Here is a 19,938-nt window from a genome sequence, read left to right on the forward strand (position 1 = left end):
CGGGGGTGGGGAGCGGAGCTGGTGCCGCGGCAGCAGTGGCGGAGCGGCAGGAGAACAGCTGGGGAGGGGTCGGGGGGCGCTCCGGGAGCGGCGAGGGGAGAGCGGAGCCTGAGGGGAGCGGCCAGCGCGGGGGAAGGGCGAGGCTGCGGGGCCGGGCGGCGTGTGCCGGTCCTGCTGCTCTCTGGCGTCGTAGTTAAGTGGAAAAGGGAAGGGATAGAAAAGGGAACTGATTTAAAATAGCCCCCGATCCCTCCGGGGGCCGGTTCCCTGTCGGTGCCAGTGCGGGGGGGCAGCGGGGCTCTGGTGCAGCCGCAGCCCGGGGGGCTTGGCCGCGAGAGGGGCGGGGGTCGCTGCCCTCGCTGCTCCCCTCGCCCGGGCTTGGGGCTTTTTTTGTGGGGAAGGGGCAGGATGAGCTTGCGGAGTTTCGCTGGAATTTCTCCTTCCTTTCTGAGGCGCTGCCGCTGCTGAAGCAGATTTTTCCTTCCTCTCTTTTTTTTTTTTTTTTTTTTTGTCTGATGCAGAATCCCAGTAGCTAGGCAGCCTCCCTCTTTTCTTTCCTTCCTTCCTTCCTTCCACCCCTTCGCTATGTAGGAAGGGAGAGGCATCAATGGAAAGGCTGAAATACGCGTAGATGGACTTTCGGATGCATTTTTTCTTGAAAGAGGAAGATAAATCCCGCTTGCCAGTGCACTGACTTTTGTTGCTGTTGCATCCCTTGGTAAAAATGGGGTTCACTCACTCCAGCTGAATCCTTGGAGCATTCCAGAGAGTTGCTGCAGTGAAGGACTTATCTTTATTTTTTGTATCAGAGGAGCTGCATTGATGTTAACCATTTTTTTGTAAAATGGAGAACGAGATCTTCACACCCCTTCTGGAGCAGTTCATGTCGAGCCCTCTTGTCACCTGGGTAAGCGTTCATTTTCCCCTCACACGTTCCTGGTTTGATTTGCTCATTGTTTGAGAAGAGCCTTGCGGCAGGGGAGCGAGGTGGAGTTGGTGTCACGGTGCTGCTGCTGGTTCTGTTCCAGGTGAAGACATTCGGACCTCTGGCTGGAGGAAATGGGACCAACCTGGAGGAATATGTGGCGCTGGTGGATGGAGTGTATCTGAACGAAGTCATGCTGCAAATGTGAGTGTGGGCAAGCGCTGCCTTGGGGTAATTTTTTGCTGGTTCGTTTCTCTTGTATTTTTTTGCTGCCTCATGAAAAATCCTTTCTCCCCCCTCTCCCCGTATTGACCTTGGTAAATTACTTTCATTTGTGCGTGACACGGTCATGTGGTGATTTAAGAGGAGACTTGGGATCGTGGAGGATCGCGGCTCTGCACAGCTGAATGTCCGAGCAATTTATTTGCAGGATGTACAGTGTGATACAGGCTGAATCATCATTGTAGAACTTACTGGAAAATGGGATGACTGTAAATAGTTTCCCAGATTTCCACTGAGAGGTATAGAAAAGGTTCATCCTGCTGTAAGTCATAAAGAAAATTTTGAATAAATTTGCTTGGCTAATAAGGTTCTAATCCATATCTTGGTGCACGTGACATGCAACTTAAGGAAGGCATGCAACTCACACAGGGTTGTTCACTGAGTCAAAGGACTGCCCTTAAACTCCTTCCTCTTCATTTTCCATGCTTCCAAATTAGTGTAGATAGCGGTTGAGCAGTAAAGCTGATGCTTTAATTGTGAGTGTAGAGTGTTTTCTGGCTATAGTTGACAGAAGAAACGTTTTTACATGGGGTTTTTAAACTGTTTATTGAAAACTGTGGTTGTCAGAAAAAGTCCTTTACAGTGGCCCTCTGTTAATCATAATTTTGACTGGAATGTTGCCCACTACTGTCATGTTGGGGAGTAACACTTGTCAGGTGTCTGGTGATATAATCCTAAAAGTGTTACTAGTGCAAAAATTTCTACATACTTTTCTCTTTTTTTTTGATATTTTGAGTCTCTGTAGAGAAATACATCTATTTTCTGTTTAGGTATGAAAAGCTGTGGGGTTATGGTTGGCTGGGTGCATCCATCAGTGCATGAGCAGCTTGTGTTGGCAGCTGTTCCTCAGGAACACTGCTCAGGGATGGGCATCCTCTTGCTCTGTTTATAGCTTTTATTCATATTTAGTGTTTTAAAAGTTTTTACCCTTGGTGTTCAGCTTGTGTAACTAATCTGTGTCTAAAGAGCAATGCTTTGCCCCATTTAAGTGTGAATTCACAGCCTGTTGAAACCAGTATTTTCTTTGTCACCTACTTCTGTACGGCTGGGACTCCCAAGTATTCACTTCTAATATTCACTCTTGAAATTGGAAAACTTGGTGGAAAGGAACTTTTAGAGAAAAAAAAATCAGAGTGGATTCTGGCACACTTTAATAAGCATTTTAAGTGATGCAGTTCACTGAAGAATACTGTTTTTATTTTATGTCTTTTTTTTTATTCTTGGACTGCATAAAGTGAGTAGATTTTCAGCTGTGGCCACACATTTGATATGCAGAGCTTCTATGGGATAAAAAAGTTTGACAGCTGGAAGGCAAATTTAGCACTGGAACAGTGTGATTTTGAAGAATACAGTCTTTAAAGTTAAGCTTTTTTCAGTCAGTTTTTTAATACTGAGTATAAATTGATACCTGATGCACATATATAAAATGGAAAACTGTTGAGAAGGAACATTCCCATGCCTAAGGCACTGTGTGTTGAATTTGGCTGTGACTTCGTGCATCCTTGACCCCCTGCCATGATTACTGCACTTAGGAAGCATTGGGTGTGCATGTGTAAAAAATACACACTGGAGATGTAAGCTTTAAAACAAAAGAGTGAAAATTATCTCGAACTGGAGGTGCTGGAAAAGCATTGGCATACAAATAAAATGCATTTTAGAAATATGTCACTACACTGGAAGGTTTTTTGGGAACTGAGAGGTATCATGGCTGGTAACCACTTAGCCTCTTAGAACTCTGTTCATATTTTGGGAAAGTTCAGTTTGTTTTGGGTTTTGTGCCAGGATTGAAATAGGGGAAAAATTGTTTCATGTTTTGCAGTGTGGTCCTGTCTGTGGTGAAGTCACTGTGGAAACCTGTGTTAACTTTCAGTCCTGTTCACTTTGAATATCCTCCTATTAAAGCAAGTGTCTTCATTTGCAAAAACATTTAAAAGATCTGGTTCTAAGTTATCATCAATACAGATTATTTCCAGTGATTTCAATTTTTATTTCTATTTACCTTTCATTCTTTACTACCATATATTGAGGAAATGTGGCAGAAAAAATTGTCATGTGACTTCAAAAGAAAAGTGTTTTTCTTCAGAATGGTGGGGAATTTTTTTTTGGTTGTTTGTTTTGGTTTTTTTTTTAAAGCTCAGTGACTTCACATGAGAACTAGAGGTCTGTGGTTAGGAGCCATGGCAGTGGGGGCTGTTAGAGGTGCTGTGGTCCTGCTGCACATATACTTTAATACTTACTTTTATTCTTGCCAAATGTTGAAAAAACAAATTCTGTGACCGTGGAAGTGAGTGTTAATATTGGATTAGGCATGGTTTGTAAACAGTTACACAGTCAAAAAAAAAAAGTGGCTTTGTTAGTTAGAGAAGGTTTTTTTGTTCAGTTAGAAGAGTTAATCCTGCCCTCCATCATCTACAAGTGAGAGTTTGTCAGTCCAGCATTTGTTTCTCCTCGTGCTTGTCTGGATCAACTTTATTTTCAGCAATTGTAAGGGCTTAGGGGAAAGAGGTGTCAGCATTGGAATAGTTGCAGGGTGCTGAGGTTATGGGGTTTATCAGCATTGCATTGATTAGTCCCTCATCCATGAGAGAATTTATCATATTCTTTGTATGTTTTTTACCTTTGGATGTTTTGGGACATGTGAAAATTGCATAGGTTCTGTTCTGTGTCCAGTTACATCTGAAGGGCTCTTCCTTGCTGGAGATGCTACAGGCCAATTAATATTATTTTTTAAATTTTATTTTTAATTAAGGAGAGTCCCAGTGTTTATAATATTAGCTCCTAACTTGGGAGAATGTCTCTAATTTCCTGTTTAAATTTAGGTCCCCTTCTTCAGAAGTATCGGGTTACTTACCTTCTGCTGGGATCAGTCAGTATCTGATACTTGTGGATAGAAACCCATCTGTCTTTCTAAATCTGAGCCTTTATCTTTGTGCTCTTTGATACAAAAAAGGGGTCATGCTTCTTGGAAATAAATCAGAGCATGAGAGATCACTGCAGCGGGGTTCTGCCATGGCAGGGAGGTGGAGGAGCATGCCAGGAATGCTTCATACCTTCACTGCACCTCTGTATCATAATGCTTCTAACATTATATTTATCAAGTGCTCATAGGCTTGAGTAGAATCTGTTGTGTATGGTACTGCAATCAGTGAACCAGTATAAATGGATTAGTCACCTGTTGCACACCCAAGTACAACTGCAGTAAAATAATACTCAGTTGTCCTGGAGATATTTTTCCAGAACCTGATTAACATCACCTCAGGTTTTTTTTTTAGTAGTCTTAGCACTGTACTGTTTATAAACTCCTCTGATCAAAAAAAAAAAAAATGCAGTATTTTTACAGAAGTACTCATTTTCTGAGTGTTATTTATTTCCATTTTTCATAGGTCTTGTTCTCTGATACTTGTAACTGAATTCCAATAGGATTGGGTAAGAAATGATGAAAGTTTTTTAGTATGAGCTGTGGTTCCCAAACTGACAAGAGTCTTGCTGGTTCTTTTGAATAAAAAGAGACAGCTGGAAGTAGTTACAAGATTGGGGGCTTTCATTACATTTACCACCACCATTAATATTTGGTCAAGCAACAAAGACTTGAAACAGTATTTTAGTTTTAATTGTTTTATATTACTGTGCTTTATATTTGTGGAAATAAATCTGATTTAAAGGAACTGTTGGACCCAGACTGTATGCAGAGTTGGAAATGTACAGAACCAAACTCTGGAACTGAATTAATTTAATGCACTGTCTGGAAAACCTGGCTGCTTTCATCCCAGTGTGCCATTTATAACTTTGGTCTTAATTACATAAATTAAGTGATACTTTCCATATCAGTCTTTGCATCCAGACATGCTGAAAACTGCTTCAAAGATGAAGTCTTTTATTCTTCTCCTGGGTTTTTCCCCTTCTACCATTCTCCCACCGTTCCTCACTGACTGGATCCACTTGCAGGCCTTTCACACCATCACATTTTCCAGGTGGACTGGCTGCCTGTTTCCTCCCAGCATGCTGGCGGTGTGTGCCTAGAATGTGGACAGCTTCTTTGGCTCCCGTTCTGAGCTCTTAGCCTTCGGTTGTGTGCTTTTTTCCGAGCACTTGAGCTTGCCAGCCCATACTTCTGGCTTGCCTATATCTTCCCCTGAAAACTGGACTCGGTCTCCAGTGCTGGAGCCAGCTGCCTGGCTCTGTGAAAGAGTGCAGCAACAGCCACTCAATCCCATTAACTCCTTCTTGGGAAGGCCAGGGAGGGAGAGGCAGCTTCAGCCAGGCTCTGCCTGAGTGGGGAAATGGAAAAGGGTTTTGAGGAAAAGGAAATCGGCAACTTCGGCAGCAGAAGTAGGAACGTGTATTTTAGAAAATGGTCAGATATTAAGTCCACACCTTTATCACTTCATAGTATAGATTCACACTTCCCAGGTGTGCTCTTGTCAGGTTTTCCACAGATGCAGGGTGTCACTTGGACTTGGTAAGAGTTTCTGCTCCCAAGAGTAGTTCTGTGCAACAGGGCTGAGATTTTTTTTTTTTTTCAGGAAAGCTGAATTAGTAGCAGTCACTTTCTTTGTAAAGAAGCTAATTCTTTAATAAGTGGTCCAACACAATGTGCCCCATGACTTTTGAAATTAAACCCTTTTGATTAGAGAAGAGGGAAACTTAGTTCTTAGTGTGAAGATGAATAATTTTAGCTAGGCCCATCAGCCTGCAGTGAACTCTGAACTGGTCAGGTGAGGTGGACACAGGCACTTGTGAGGTGCTTGAGTTTTATATAGATAAAGGAGGAAAATGCATGGGTTGAACATGGAATGCTTGAAGTGCCTGATCTTGGTTTGTCCCTGTTTTACTAGGTTTTGTTATGCTTTTGTACCCTTTTCCAGCTGATGTCCACTTTCCTTCATCCTTGCTGCCCCAATTTATTTCTGAGCAGGAAACTACTCTGTAGTTCACTCTTGTTCCTTGCAAAATTTTGAAGATTAGGAATTAAATAATCTAACCTTCCTTTACACGTGCACATCCACTTCTTTGCTCTCTCCTTCATGTGCCATCTTGGTTATATTTCTTTGACTCAGTCTCCTTATATCCTTTGGTAGCCTGCTACTGACCCTATCCTTACTCTAGGCTAGTACCTTGGGCCAGGGAATGAAAACTGATTTAAAAACTGTATTTTAATACATTCAGAGGTTTCTGTTAAGCTTGTCAACCTGTTCCATAAATAGTGATCTTAGATCTAAAATCAAAATAACTTGTCTCAGCATTGAAAGCTTTCTGGCAAGGAACGAACATACATTCACTATGGCTTTGCAGTTTCTTTTTCAGAGAATTTTGCATTTCACATTCTACATGCTATTGCAAAGCACTCCATGAGAATAGCAGCAGCAGTAAAATCCAGAGTTTTAAGTTAGCTTCAGACACCTGGCTGATCAGCTTGTATTCTTCAACATCAAGGTGTGCTGCTTCAGATTTCATGGCTGGTCTGGGGATCTTTCCACCACAACCTTTGCAAAATATTGCTGTGCTCTCATCTTTATTTAAAAGCTAACCTAGTTAACTGAATATGGGTGCTAAATCAAGCTCATCTTATCCTACACCAAATTTGAGATTTATTTCTAGATTTTCCACATTTGTTTCTTCTGTTAAGAGGGACTTTAGAGTTTTGGGTTTGTTCATATGTTCCTTTATTTTTGATTCCTCCTCTTGTTTTTCCTCTAAGCTAAATGGCAATTTGTTGCCTTCCTTGTCTTTCATAACTCACCACTTTTCCCTAGGTAGTAATTATTTAGGGATCAAGACATTTTTCCAAAATGCTGCTTTGTTAGAGCACATGACTTCAGTGGGCAAAGATTATTTGGGAATAACTGTGTGAGAGTCTGTGTGTTCGTCTGCTTTATCCTGTAGATGCTCCAGAGACAGTTGTTGCTGTTTGCAAAATGCCTCCCTTTCGTTTCATGGGATTAATTAATACCAAGGCTTTGAATTGAAGCAAGGCTACTGCTTGACCCAAGCAAAAATTGCCTGATGTTGTATTTTTGGATGGGAAATTGTAAGGGATGAACTCCTGAATGGTGTCTATCATTTTCCTGGCCATTGAGTCAATCTTTGTGTTGCACATTTAGAGACACTCCAATACTTGCTTCCTTTTCTGTTGTGACAGAAGACAGTCCACTTAGGTTTATTACAGAATTTTATCTTGGTTTAAGCTTCAGGGGAATATTTGCTCTAGTTTTTCTCTGTGTGGTATCTTTGTTTTTCTTAAATAAGCCCCTGAGCAAAAAGTGTCTGCTGGAATTTCCTGGTAGCTTGGGAATACACTTGCTGTATATTTGGAGTATTGTGTGTGCTGGGAAAAGCCAGAATACAGATACTATGAGATGTAGGAGAGAATGCAGACAGATGTCACATTGCCACCAGTCTAAAAATGGGTGTAGAGAAAGATGAAAACATGTATTTTATTATTAATAATTTTCTTAGAGGGTTTATTTCATAAGAAAGGAAATTATCTACAGTCATGGCATTCCAGCCAGAAGTATTTTATGGAAATCTGTGTGGTACTATTTTTACAACTGAAGATCTTTCTAGTCACTAAAACTGCAATATTTGAGTAGCTTTGATGCCATCTCACTTGGCTGATAACACATCAGTATTTCCTGTAGTTCTTAATGCCGAGGTGTTTGCCTGTGGTCAGACTATAGTGACTCCAAAGTAAGAACTAAATTTTTTTGAGAATTTGTAGCTTCAGCCAACTTTAAAGTCAAAAGTAAAATGAACATTTTCCCAAGTCTGTCAAAGGATAAATAATTTTGTGATTATCATATAAAGCAAAGTATGTGCTGCTGTGGTGCTGTTAGTTAGGATAGAAGAAAAAACCTTGTATTTACAAATTCCTCTTAATAAAGAAGACTGTATAATTGTGTATTGCTTTTAAATCCTACGTAGTAATTATCCCTTATATTAATATTTGAAATGTCTTAGAAAGCATGTTAGCTCCACAAATGTCATTTGCTCAGGGCAATAAGTGTTCATTGTCTTCTGTTGTGCTTGCTGCTTCCTGGCAGTGGTGACAACCTGCTGGCCCCATGCTGCTTCTTTTATAACTTGATATTTCTCCCAAACCAATACCTGCATGTTTGCAGAATGATCCTCCCAAGGTGCTCTGTGAAAACATTTCCTGGCTGCAGTGCCCTGGGATGTTTGGTGCCAAGTCATGCTGCATCTTGTGATGCAGATCTGGCACTGCTTGTGAGTAAAGCTGCTCTTACTGTTGTCACAGGATTACTGGGGGTGGCAATGTGTGCTGCGTTCTCGTGGTCAGTTGCTTTGAGGTGTTAATCCCAAAGTCAAGTAGTTCTCAACTGCTCTGTTAATTGGTCCTGAAATAGGTCTTGAAAATCTGGACTCATTTCAGAAGTAAAAAATGTTGGCTCTGAGAGGGAGAATAACACGCAGTGCTTGAAGTAGTAGTCAAAATTTCAGACTTCATGACCCTCATTATTTTGCTTCTGTGGCATGTCCATCTTCTTGCTTTCCTGACCTTTGGCCTGTACACTCTTGCATCCTTGGGCACCTCTTGGGTTTAGTTTCATTTGGAAAATTGTGTGGTGCAAGTACTACAGCAGTTTAATTCTCCCTTTTCAAATATTTCCTGCTAAACTTTCTGTAGTTAAAAAAACCCTCCCAAACCAAGCAAACCAACAAGATGTCCTTTGAAAGGCATTTAGATTTGTTGGAGTAGAGTGTGTTTGTCAGACTTTCTGGTTCTCATGGCTTTTTTCCCTCAATAAATAAAAATTTGTTTGTTGATGTTTCTTGTAGGAATTCTCAAATTTTTAATACCTAGGTGTGTTTATTTTGTGTATTAAGTGTTCTGTGCTGTTCTGGATCCTATAGATTTTCCTTTCTGTGAGTGACACTTGTTAGTTTGGTGGCAGCCAGATTACCTTTTGCCAGCTGTGGAGCAGAGGCAGCAGTGACTCACTAGGTTCAATTATTGGCAGAAAGCTTTATTTTTTTTACATACTACCTTTTAGTGTGATGGGGAAAAAAATAGTCAAGGTGCAACAATAGTAATAAAGTTATTTCTTTGTATTTGATGATACAGTGGTTGCTCTCTAAACTTGGAACTTAAGGGTTTTTGGTCTTTTCCACAAGAGTGTGATTAGTCAATGACACGTGAACTGTTTTACCGCCTTTGTTGTTTTCTCATACATTTTACTCACCTGCATATATCTTCCTTACTGCAGTTAGGGAAAAGAGAACAAAAAGAAATCTGGGCTGTTCTGGACTTTGTTTTGGTTTCTTTTAAACCCTGTGAGGAAGAAATGAGAGATCAGTCAGCAGACCTGTTGAATGTACCATGATTTTGCCCATACTATGCTCAGTATCCACGGAAATGTTCTTGGCAGTGCTCCCCGTGATCCCACCAGCCACTCTGTGTGGGTTAGGCCAGTTGGTCGTGGTTTGGTTGTTTTTTTATTTGTAAGTAGGCATAGGGCTTCAGCCTCCTAGCAGTTTATGATGTTGGACACAATCCTTGGAAGTGGGGTTTTGTGCAAGGGCCAAAAGACTTGATCTTAGGTCCACTCCCTAAAGCTCCCATGGTCACGAGGCAGAAAAGGTTGGATACAGCTGTTGAACTTGCGGCACACACAGTCAGTCCTTGCTATGTGCAGAGTTAGCAGAGTGCCCTAAAACTGAGGTGTCAGTAGTGATTTTGTGGCAGAGGGTATCTCAGTGTTTGGGATACCTTCAGATGTTGGAGCAGATGGCTGCAGAATTAACCATTGCAGCTGTACCTCAGTTGTTGAGCTCAGTCTTGAGGGTAGAAATACAGGTGTTGTACAACTTAAAAGTAGATTGTCAAGTGTTTAAGCAGTTTGAAGATTATCAATTTTTCTCCAGTTTTGTTTTGACTTTTTTATTGTTTTGTCAGTAAAAGGACACTTGTATTAAATCTCTTTGTAAAACATGTTCTTGCCAGCAGTATATAATGAATGTTCTGCTTTATTAGTTGAAGTCTATCCCATAATTCTGTTATCAGGAATTACTGAAATATTTGACAGATACCAAGAGTGAACCTCAGCATTCCAGTTAAAAGGACTTTGCAGAAAATAAACTTTATTAGGCATGCAGTATTTATTTATACAAGTGAGTGCTGTGCTGCTGTAAGCTAAACCACAGGGTAGCATTTCACTGAACTCACCAAATACATTCAAACAATGGTATATTTCAAATTAGGGTGCGTTATGATACCAGACTTAATCATTAAGTACCATCAAGGAACAGATGGCAAGGGAGGACACAACTGGTTTGCAGTCTGCATAGATTTAAGCATGAGGCCATTAAGCTATCACATTCCCATTTCTGATAGATTTTGGTCAATGAAAAATTAAAGACACATAATCCCTGATTATATGAAGTCTCAATCTGTGATTCATGACACTGGTAGTATTTCAAAATCACTGAAGTTCTCTCTGTAATCAGGAGTTTTTAAACTAATGCATTATTGGGAGAGATGCTCCTGTCTGGTTTTATTGCTATTGAAATTAATGTATCTTGTCATAAGTAGGTTGCTCTTAAATGTAAAATTGCTTAAGGGTATCTTTTACTGCTCTGCTTCCTATCGACTTCTAGACAGATTTGCCCTATTTTGCTGGGCTGTTTGCCACTGAAGCAGCTCAGTATCCCCACCTCATAAAAGGAGCAGTTCAGAGCATGGATGGCCTTAAAAATGTTTATAGCAGCCATCAGAATCTTAGGGTTTTAAAAAGATGCTTTTTAAAGCTGTGTTTTAAATTGGTTCTAAATAGGCCTTTTTAGCTTCAAAATTATTTAATTTGCATCCTGTATTTCCACTAGTTTATTTGAGTGTCATTAAACCTAATGTATTCTAATAAACAGAATTGTTTTGCGTTAATAAAGATATTATCATTATAAACATTTTACTGGTCATAAAAATTCAACAGTTCAACATATGTGTACAAGTACTTCATTAAAATCTTTAATAAATTAGTTTTCAAGAACTGTAAATGAGTTTAAAGATGATCTCAGAAGGTTTTGACAGTTCATGTTTAGAATTTTCTCTTTCTGGATGAGAAATAGTTACACATCAGACTTCATGCTTAGTAAAAAGTATTAGTATGCCATGACTTGGACCAGCCTGAAAAATACAGTTCTACAAAAAACATAAAATGGAAATGTTATAGCCAGCATCCTGCTATATTATTTCCTCTTTGAGAGAGACAAATTAAGACATCAATAAGATGATGAACTGTACTGACTAAATAAATGTTTAAAATGCTGTTTAGTGGATTAAGGAGACTGCTGAACGTTCAGGTTGGAGTCCTTGAGAAAGTGAGAGCTGGTTATCAGTATTGGTAGTGAAGGTGGGTTTAGTTATTTTTTTAAATAAGGAATCTCCTGTTCAAGGACCTACTCATGGTCCTTTCATAGCAGTGGTGTGAGGAGGGATCTGTCAGGTCTTTGCTTGGCTGTTCCATACACAAACCTGACAGTTCTAACACAATCTGAAAGGTAGAAATAAATCAGTGGCTGAAGATACGGGTGCTGTGCTAAACACCAGCACAGAGGCTGCTTGGTGGAAGAATCCCTCAGTTTTCAACATTGACTTTTCAGCACAGGGGTCATTTTAGTAGGTAGCCTATAAACAGTCTGTGTTTGTAATCATTTAATGACATGATGTGGTTAGAAAGATCTCAATTACTGTAGCACAGTGAAGGTGAAATCCTGTTTGCCCTGGAAGGTGCAGAGAGCAGAATTTCACTCTGGGAAGCATTGGAAATAAATTCCTGTCCAAGCCACTCATCCTAGTCATGGCTAGCATGTATTAATTGAGAATGTGAAAGACAGCTGACCTCCCATGGTTGAAGAATAATGAGCCAAGAGGACATTCATTACCAAAAAAACAGAAAAAGGAATCTGCTACCAATAGTGAGTTATTGAGGGTGCATGTTTAATTAAATTAAAAATGACTGGTAGAGATTAGTAGTGTTAGTAATGATATCTCACTAGCTTGCTTTTATTGAACCTTAAAAACAGTGAGTTAAACTTCTTGTTACCTCTACATACCTTTGAAGTTCTGCTGAAAAATGTTGAGGGAACTTGGAGTTTGATGTTTCTGTTGGACCCTTGGCCAAAATCTTTTTGGAAAAGTTTAAAATTACTAAAATAAGTGTTTTCTGTGCACCAGGTTGTCCCAAGGCTGATACTCTGATTTTAATTGTTGATCGTCTGCACTAGCAGAGCATCTTGAGACTGGACAGTGGAATTTTTCCAAGCGGTAAAAACACACTTCCACAGCACATCTGTGGCCCAAGTTTTCCCAGCAAAAAATCCCAATCTCAGTAAACTGCTTCCTGCAATTTAAGCCAACAACAGAAAGCCAAAATAAAAGAAAACCCCAGCTTTGTTTCAAGCTACAGGCATGAATCATTTTGGCACTAAGCAGTTCAGCTTGTCATAGAGGGAGGTGAGGCTGGTTGTTAAAGCACCCCAACCTTTCCTGCTGGCTGGGCTGATCCCCTGGTGTCATGAAGATCCAGTGCTATGCAAATGTTAAAGTTTTGTTCATCCAGGATCAATCTCAATATCCTAATACAGCTTTAGAAATGAGAAAATGGAAAGCCTGAGCTTTTATGACGTTTGTGTTTTGAGTTCTTGTGGTTGCACACTAATTTTGGTCTTGATGCTAAAATAAGAGCTGGCACAATATCCAGGAAACCCCTGTGCCCTGTTTTGAGAGCTCTAAAGGGAGAGGCATCTGAAATGTGTGGCTGTAGAAATGCTGCTGAAGATGATGAAAAAGCCCAGAGATAATCCCATGGTCATTAAGATTAAAGATGAAGATTAAGGGCCCAAATCGGCCTTTTGGAGATATGCATGTAGAAATAGGAGACTTCAGCTGATCTCTGTAGGTCAGCAGGATTTATTGTGGATTTTCTCTTGTGATTTCAACAAATTTGAATGAATTCACTGTGGAAAGGAGTCCAGTTCTGTGCATCTGCAAAGCATAATTATTTTTAGCCCATTTACTTGCTTTTACAGCTACAGGTTGGCTGAACTAATAAACCCAAGGTCACATCTTAGTCACATGGTTTGGCTAATATGTTCTAAAATGTATTTTAATGGTTTGTAATATTTTTAGGAACATGGTGATGAGCATTTAGGAATGAGGCAATTACCCCTGTCCTAATTTTCCTAGATATTTATAATAATAAATACAGAAAAAAGATACTGTGCCTACTGCTTTTCTTTTAGAAATGTCTATGTGTTGGAGGTGCATTTTTATAGGACCTGACTTCCTTTCCCTGCAGTTTTTTCTGTTATTTCTGTTTGTGCTTACAAGACAGGAAATGCTGATTGCAATAAACCAAAGAAAAGATATAAATGTATCTTTAAAAAAAAAAAGTATAATATTCTAAAAGTTAAGCAAGCTGTAAAAGGCAAATAAAGTTTGTGTAGGTAACATATATAAATGAAAAATATGTCATTTTTGTACAGAGAGTATAATGAAAGGGATAAATTCCATCAGAGTAAGTCATGATACCGCAATAATCAGGTCATTTTTGTTTTATAGCAAATAATTCCTCTTTCTGCATTTGATTCTGACTCTAATCCTTTGCCTGTGAGTTATTGAATTCCATTACTTTTGCACATTACCAGGATCATTCCCCATTGCCATAGTGTTTTTTGAAGGTTTTTTGGTTTTGTTTTTTTCCTCCCAAAGTTTGCCAGTGGCTGTTCTGGAAAGTGTATTCCATTGTTTAAATCATTAATGACAGTGTTGAATAAAACCAGAGCCAGCAGACACATAGCCCTGCAGGGAGCCCTGGTTTGACAGGGAAAAGTTGGTAGTTTGTTTTGAGTGCAGCATCCCAGCCAGCTCTCATTTATCTGGTAATAATAATAATATCATTAAACAATACAATAATACCATTACATATCAAAAGCTGTGTTGTGCAACTATATCAAGAATCTGTAAAAGTGAGAAACTTCACATTGGCCATCCCTTAGGAATTCCTTAAACATTTCAGAGAGTTTTATGGGGGGTGCTTTGGTTCTGGATGGTTTTCCATGAGAAATCCCAGTGAATGGTTGTCATGCTGTCCTGTGTGTGTTACGAGGTATTGAAAGAGGGTGACTCATCTGCATTTCCTCAGATCCTTTCTGCTTTGGGAAGGAAAAAGTGATTGATTTCCTCCCTGAAGCCAAGACAAACCAGAGAAAAATCTGGTAGCATATGATAGTACATGACAAAGACTTCGATTAATAATATCTTTGTTGACACATTTCAACAATCTGTAAATATATTTAAAACAGTCAGTGTGTGTTAGCACGATGTGTTTCATATTCATCATTGTTCTAAAAGTTAAAGATTGCATTTTGTTCCTTGTGCCTCATGGTAGTGAAATGCCATCATACAGCCACAAAGTCTTTCCTGTCAGACCCATTCCTTGGGAATTCTGCTGGGTGCTCCCAGTTTCAGGCTGCATTGATGGCAGACAAGAATGTGGGGCTGGCTGGCTGTGTCAGAGACACATTTCAAGCTCTTTTCCATCTTCCACAGCTCCTTATTGATTTGTGGAGGGAAAAGCAAGGCATGGTAATCAAGACAAGGGATGGCTGTGCTGGCACATTAACTATCCCATTTGTTTTATAGAGAAAGCTTTAAAGATTAATATTCACCATGTTTAAGGTATTCTTCTTTCTTTTTGCAGCAATCCAAAGTCTGCTAATCAGAGGATAAACAAAAAAGTAAACAATGATGCATCATTAAGGATTCAAAATTTGTCCATTTTGGTGAAACAAATTAAAACTTACTATCAGGTCAGTAATTGTTTGTTGTGTTGTATTTTGCCTGGAATTATTTCTAAGTTTTCTTCTGTTGTTACAGTTTTAACGGTAACAGGAATAAGATGAACAAGAGCTATTTGTATGGATGATTGTTTAGCTATGTAGTGAGATTTTTTTATCACTATTTACAGGTATAAAGGTGGTGTGGACACACTTTTATGCGAATGATGATCTGTTTATAGAATAAATATTCTGTGTGTTCAGTTATTCCTGTGGTGCATTAAGTATTATTGGTTGGTATTTTCTGAGTTGAAGCAAGTTTTGTGCCCGTGGGAGAGATTATTACATGTGCATTTAGTCTTGTAAATGGAATTTTTGTTAGAAAAAGGTGATGCAATTTACTGGGCTTAGAATTAATTTGGGAATTGGTAGTAAATGCTGTGAGGAAGATCTAAGTCAGAGCTGTGAAAGAGCCACTGGAGTTTGATGCAGCAGTAGGAGCTGTGCCTGCTGGATGCTCAGCTGGAGAGGACATGGACATGCCACAGCTGGGCACTGCAGCTGCCACCAGTGTCCCTTTAGTGTGGCTTTTAGTGCCCTTCCACATTCCCCTGCTCCTTCCTGCCAGGGGATCCCACACCTGGGAGAAAACTGCCTCTCCCTTTGCTCTGCCTCTCCCTGGCCAGCCTGTGCTGAAGTCTGCTGCTCCTCCTGTGTCCACACACAGTGTGTGCTTCCCAGAACTCCGAGCACATTGAGAATTCCATGCTTCTCCCCAGCACTTCCCTCTCTCCTTGGCAGTCCCTGCACGTGGATATATGTGCTGCCTGCTAAGGCCCATATGCTTTTCCTTTTCCTGGTGGAAGTATTTTCCACCAGGCATTAGTGTCCCACAATGGATGCAGCAGAAGGCACTGACAGGATTGATCTTTATTGGAACACAAAGCATTCCCCATCCTGCACCGGCCTCACCCTAGCACCAGTCCAAGTGCTCCAGTACCAGGCAGAATTGCTGGCATTTAGGTGCCTTTGGATGATTCAGGATTGTGGATGTTGCTCCAAACCTTTGTGATAGAAATAAATTTATTAGAGCTTTTTTAAAATAAAAAAGTATTAATTTTTAAGAAATGAAAGCAGCCACCATGCCTTTAATGGTCCAGCTGCCCTTTAACTACTTTATACACTTGTCTCCCCTTTCCCTCCCCAGTTTTTCAGGGTTTTGGTCACCATGCAAACATTGAAGAGCTGGTGTTTCTAGCAGGAGTAAAGGCCTTTAAACTGGAGAGCTCCTTTTCATTTAAAATTGGTTTTTGCATGTGTAGCTATTCAGTACCTGCAGGGAGGTTTGTGCTTTGTGGTGGTTGAAGTGTTAAAGGATGGGCTGTTTCACAGAGGGGTCAGTTGAGTTCCTCTCACCTGTGAAATTCCCTAAGGCAGGAAAGCTGGGGCTTGATGGATGTATTGGAATCAAACTGAGAGGCCTCCCTTAGCCTGGGGTGAGGCAGGAGCCTCACACCCCAATGCTCCTGAAAGCTGAGGGGACAGGCAGGTGCCTGGGGGTGCTCCCTGGGGAAGCCCAGGGGAGGGGACAGGAGAGAGGATTTTACTGAATGTTAGACACTGATGAATGTGGGAATTTGGAATTTTTAGCATTGTTTTAATGTAACTCTTAACACTTCTCACTGTGAGCTTGTCCATGCTGGTTTGTTCCCTGTGGTTCTATAACACCTGGGGAAAACCTTCTCTCAGTTTAGTGAAAAATTGCATCAGTGCTGTGGATTTACTTGTCAAAAAACCCTGCACTAGTAGAATATAACAGTCAAAATCAAGGTGTTACATTAGATTAGCCAATATTTTTTTGTTCCTGCATCATCATTGTTATTCTCTGGAATTACACTTCTGGTCCTGAACCAGTAATCTGAGTGTGTACATTTCTTGGCAGTGTAAGAGCGTGGAACTGTTCTCAGCAGTTAATTTCAGACAAGGGATTCTAAATTTTGGAGAAATTTTGGGCTCGAGAGATTTAATCCAGTGAGCGTCCATGACTCTCAGCAGATTTGACTGAGGATGTGAAAATCTTCAGTAAAAGAAATGCTAATGAACTGGAAAAGTTTGTGCAAGCCAAGCCAGTGCTGAGGTTAACACCAAATGACAGAAAAGGTGTCAGACATCTCTGGGGCGAGGCAGAGGTGTTGTAAGGAAACAGGTGATCATGTCCATTCAGGAGACATATCTTGGTTACTGCTGCTCATATTCTGCTTTGATACATGATCAGCTTTATGATAGCATCATGGAATTATTTATGATACTACCAAAAAACACCCCCAAAAAACAACAGAAAGCCACTTGAAAAATACGTGATTTTCTCTCATAGCAGTTGTCGATACTCATTAAATTAATTATATTTTATTGGTTTCATATTGATTTAAAACATCCTGTGGTGCACTTCATATCTTATTTTATTTGAACATCATCTTTTTCAGAGTCTGAGAAGTACAGGTGTCACAGTTGGTAGAATTTCATGATGTTTGAGGAGGTCAAAGCTGTTTTCTCCCTCCTTACAGTTTGTCTTAGTTGTGTCCAGAGAGAATTTATATTTCGCTGTCTACTGTTAATCAATTCAGATATAATTTTGATGTTGAATATTAACTGGTGGGAACTTTCAAGTGTAGCTGTAGCCAATAAATTCTACAGGTATTTTTCAAGAAATACTGGGGTTTTTTTCAATTTGACCTAAAGCAAGTGATTGTTGCTTACATTGACACCTGCTGTGTGCCTTGGGCTCTTCTGGAATATGTTGCTTTTGAGTAGGAGCATTTTCTATAGTAATGGATCTGTCACTGTGGAAAAATAAGAAGCCTGACTATAGGATGGCATCTGCTGGGAATAAACATCTGGGAACAGGAGAAATACTGTTTCAGGAGAATTAGGCTCTGTCTAGACTGGGGATTTGACCCGATTACAGCCATTACAGGAGCTCCATTGATGGAATCCATGGAACAGATAGGCAGAGCTGCTGCCAGGAGCGTGGCACTTCTAAGCTAAAATTCCATGTGGGTTGTGCAGACAGGGGTTTGCACCTTTATATTCACAGCTGGCCCAGTGTCACTGCAGCAAAAACCCCCTGGGATCTTCACATCCACGTTTTGGTGAGGCCAAAGAAACCGTGACAGAAAGGAAGTTGAGTTTTTTGCAGTAGAAATGCACCTTAGAGCAAATAAAACCAATAGGTATCAATAAGTTAGTCAGGGAAACATGAACATAATAAATGTAAAGGGTTTTGCTGCATTCTGAGACTCAGGATCTCATTGGCTTAAGATTCCTAAGCCAGCTTGTTGCCACGAGAGGATTTTGCTGTGTGAGATGATTGTACAAACCAGTAAAACAAAGGTTCTATAGAAGTAACTCACATTTGTAAGTTATTTTTTTAAATTATAAGGCAAATAATTAAGTAGTGTATGAATTGTATGTATGAAGTCCTAAAAAATATTAAAACTGTTTTATTAATACTGATTTCTCTTCAGTGGCTCTTGGTATTTGATGTTTGCTTTCATTCAGTATGTATGATGTAAATAATGTTTTAATTAACTTTTATAGGAGACTTTGCAGCAGTTGATCATGATGTCTTTGCCAAATGTGCTAATAATTGGCAAAAATCCTTTTTCTGGTAAGTTTATTTTTGACCAAGATAAAAAATGTATACTGGTGTGATAATTTATATTATTTCACTGGAAATGAAATTCCTGTAGGGTTGAGCCTTTCAACAGAAGGTTGTGTAAATACTTCATTAAATAAGTGGTTTAATAATGATGAGTAGTGATTTAACAGTGATTTTCTTTGTCCACACTCTAAAAAATGTGTTCTGTCCCTCAGCCCTGGCTCTCAGTAGGATTTTTACTGAGCCTGAGTGCATTTCCCAGCATCCAGTGAACCGCTGATGGCACAAAGTTAAAGTTTCATGTACTCCCAGCTACTGCACTTTCAACTTTCTTTACCTGTGTCACCGCTGAGGGAATTGGCAGTTCAGTGCATCTCACTTGATCCAGCTCCTGATCCTTGTTTCTCCTTCCCCCAAACTCTCCTGCTTCTCTTGCATCCTTACCTGAAAAATACTGCACTTACCTTCTTGTTTTCTCCCCTGAACTGACACTGTCTTCTCCATGCTCCCACCTTCTCTGCTTCCAGCTCTGAGAGTTGCAATTTTCAGACCAAGAAAATTAGCCTGTGTGGAGCCAGCTGACTATCCACAGCCTCTTGGGAATCTCTGCACCATGCTCTCAATTCCAGAAGCACGGAGCAGACACACCTGGCCTGCATGGAGCCACTATGGATTGGGCAGAGTTTATTTACTTGGGTCTAATGTGCCCCAGGTGTTCTCCTCCTGACGTTCTGACACCTCAGCAGAGAGGTCAGGAACTGCTCTAACAGGCTGTGTAGCTTCCCCTGGCTGTTTTTATTTCTTTGGGATGTCTTCTCTGCCACGCTTCCGTGTCTGTGGGACAGGGGGTTCCTCATGAGCCAGAAGAACCATCTGTGTTTCCTCACTTCCCGATCCCAGGGCTCATAACATTGGTATTTTCCATATTCCATCTGCACATATCCCATCTCTGTAGGTATCTTGCTTTTAATTCTTTTGGGTTTTACTTTCTGCTTTTGGATATTGCTGCTTTTGCTTCTGAGGTCACAGCTTTTTCAGTTTTCATATGTGCAGCTGCTGTCATATGCACCAAGAAATGTGAATGTGGTCTCTTCCTTTCCAAAAGAACAGAATGCATCGTGCTTTTATAGTTTTGATTCCAGACTTTCTTAAGGTTTTCAAAAGACTGAAAGGATTTGCCTAGAAACCAGATTTACTGGAAAAACAGATTTTAAAAAAAACCCAGGTCATAGTATTGTTTTGTAGTGACATTTTTTCTTCTGTTCAAGATACTGAGAGA

General features: G+C 40.1%; 1 protein-coding gene across 50 annotated transcripts in view; it reads left to right on the plus strand.

Annotated features, from left to right (window-relative positions):
• The window catches only part of CCDC88A (coiled-coil and HOOK domain protein 88A), a 63,481-nt gene that overhangs the window by 273 nt on the left and 43,270 nt on the right, over nucleotides 1-19,938 (plus strand). For 34 of the 50 annotated variants that reach the window (XM_086874336.1, XM_086874415.1, XM_086874374.1 and 31 more), the window contains exons 2-5: nucleotides 522-907; nucleotides 1,029-1,129; nucleotides 14,926-15,034; nucleotides 18,599-18,668. In XM_086874336.1, coding sequence (XP_086730462.1) covers nucleotides 845-907; nucleotides 1,029-1,129; nucleotides 14,926-15,034; nucleotides 18,599-18,668 — 343 coding nt within the window. In that variant the 5' untranslated portion in view covers nucleotides 522-844. Of the gene's footprint in view, nucleotides 1-92; nucleotides 908-1,028; nucleotides 1,130-14,925; nucleotides 15,035-18,598; nucleotides 18,669-19,938 lie in introns of those variants that run through there. The other 16 variants (XM_086874510.1, XM_086874536.1, XM_086874581.1 and 13 more) reach the window with 3 other exon arrangements.

This window comes from Cyanistes caeruleus, chromosome 2 (assembly GCF_971803275.1).
Source record: "Cyanistes caeruleus chromosome 2, bCyaCae1.hap1.1, whole genome shotgun sequence".
Lineage (NCBI taxonomy): Eukaryota > Metazoa > Chordata > Aves > Passeriformes > Paridae > Cyanistes > Cyanistes caeruleus.